We start from the raw sequence: 935 nt of genomic DNA, 5'->3' as shown, positions 1-935 counted from the left end.
CTTTCTAGTTCCACATTATCATGANCAGATAACTCAATTTCTCACTAGGATAGTACGAGTCGAGCGTTCCTACCATTTTACAGCGCTGTGCTGTCGACGCGTGCCGCTGGATACGAATTTCAACCTCCTTATTCAACTCTAGGGAAAACATTCCTTGCAGATCTTGCATTTTCCGAAGGCTAGTACGTTAGCGGAGGGCAGGGGAGAACATCACGAATGACATCGGGCCAAGTCTGGGCTGACACACTCAGTTTTCCATGGTGAGTCAATCACAATTCACAGGTTCAAATGTTGCTTAAAATTTTAGAAGGTACGTGTCTGCCGCCAGCTACGTGATACTTACACGGCCTGCAATGTAAGTGATTTTTCATGCCCAATTCATACCTCACGTCCGCTTTCCCAGTGACCGAAATAACATACGTATTACTGAGATTCAGTTGGGCGAATTCGGATTGGCGGAAGACGTGGAAAAGAGGAGATCGGAGCTGTCAGAGCCGGAGTCGTATGAGTGGTGAGCCTGCCAAACTCAGTTCTTCACGTCCCACTCACACGTTCACGCGCTCCTTGCGACGGAATTTTAAAACTTCACGATGCTTGGTCTCCACAAAAGTCTTGGTTCGGGACTATGTTCGGCCACCCCTTTGTTAGTATCTATCATTGAGCTGGATTTTCGGGGGTCATCAGAAAGCTGACATTCCACAGACAATCCTCAGCGTTACACTTGACTCCGTTGTCCCAATCTTGGCAGGGAAATTGAGTACGGGGAATTTTTGATCTTCAGCGGCCTTTATTTGGCGAAGTTGGCAACGCACTTAGGGTTAGGGTTAGGGTTAGGTTAGGGTTAGGTTAGGGTTAGGGTTAGGGTTAGGTTAGGGTTTAGGGTTAGGGTTAGGGTTAGGGTTAGGGTTAGGGTTAGGGTTAGGGTTAGGGTTAGG

General features: G+C 47.6%; 1 protein-coding gene across 1 annotated transcript; it reads left to right on the top strand.

Moving 5' to 3' along the window:
* Positions 1 to 216: 216 nt before the first annotated feature.
* On the top strand, positions 217 to 515 carry LACBIDRAFT_303026 (uncharacterized protein; the record flags this gene model as incomplete). The annotated part of the gene is made up of 3 exons (XM_001883918.1): positions 217 to 260; positions 311 to 355; positions 404 to 515. The coding sequence occupies 3 exons, from the start codon at positions 217 to 219 to the stop codon at positions 513 to 515; spliced, it is 201 nt and encodes a 66-aa protein (XP_001883953.1).
* Positions 516 to 935: the final 420 nt, after the last annotated feature.

The sequence above is a fragment of the Laccaria bicolor genome, genomic scaffold (assembly GCF_000143565.1).
Source record: "Laccaria bicolor S238N-H82 LACBIscaffold_23 genomic scaffold, whole genome shotgun sequence".
NCBI classification, from domain to species: Eukaryota; Fungi; Basidiomycota; class Agaricomycetes; order Agaricales; family Hydnangiaceae; genus Laccaria; species Laccaria bicolor.
The sequence above is the reverse complement of the archived record's forward strand: the minus strand, read 5'-3'. Positions and strand labels throughout refer to the sequence as shown.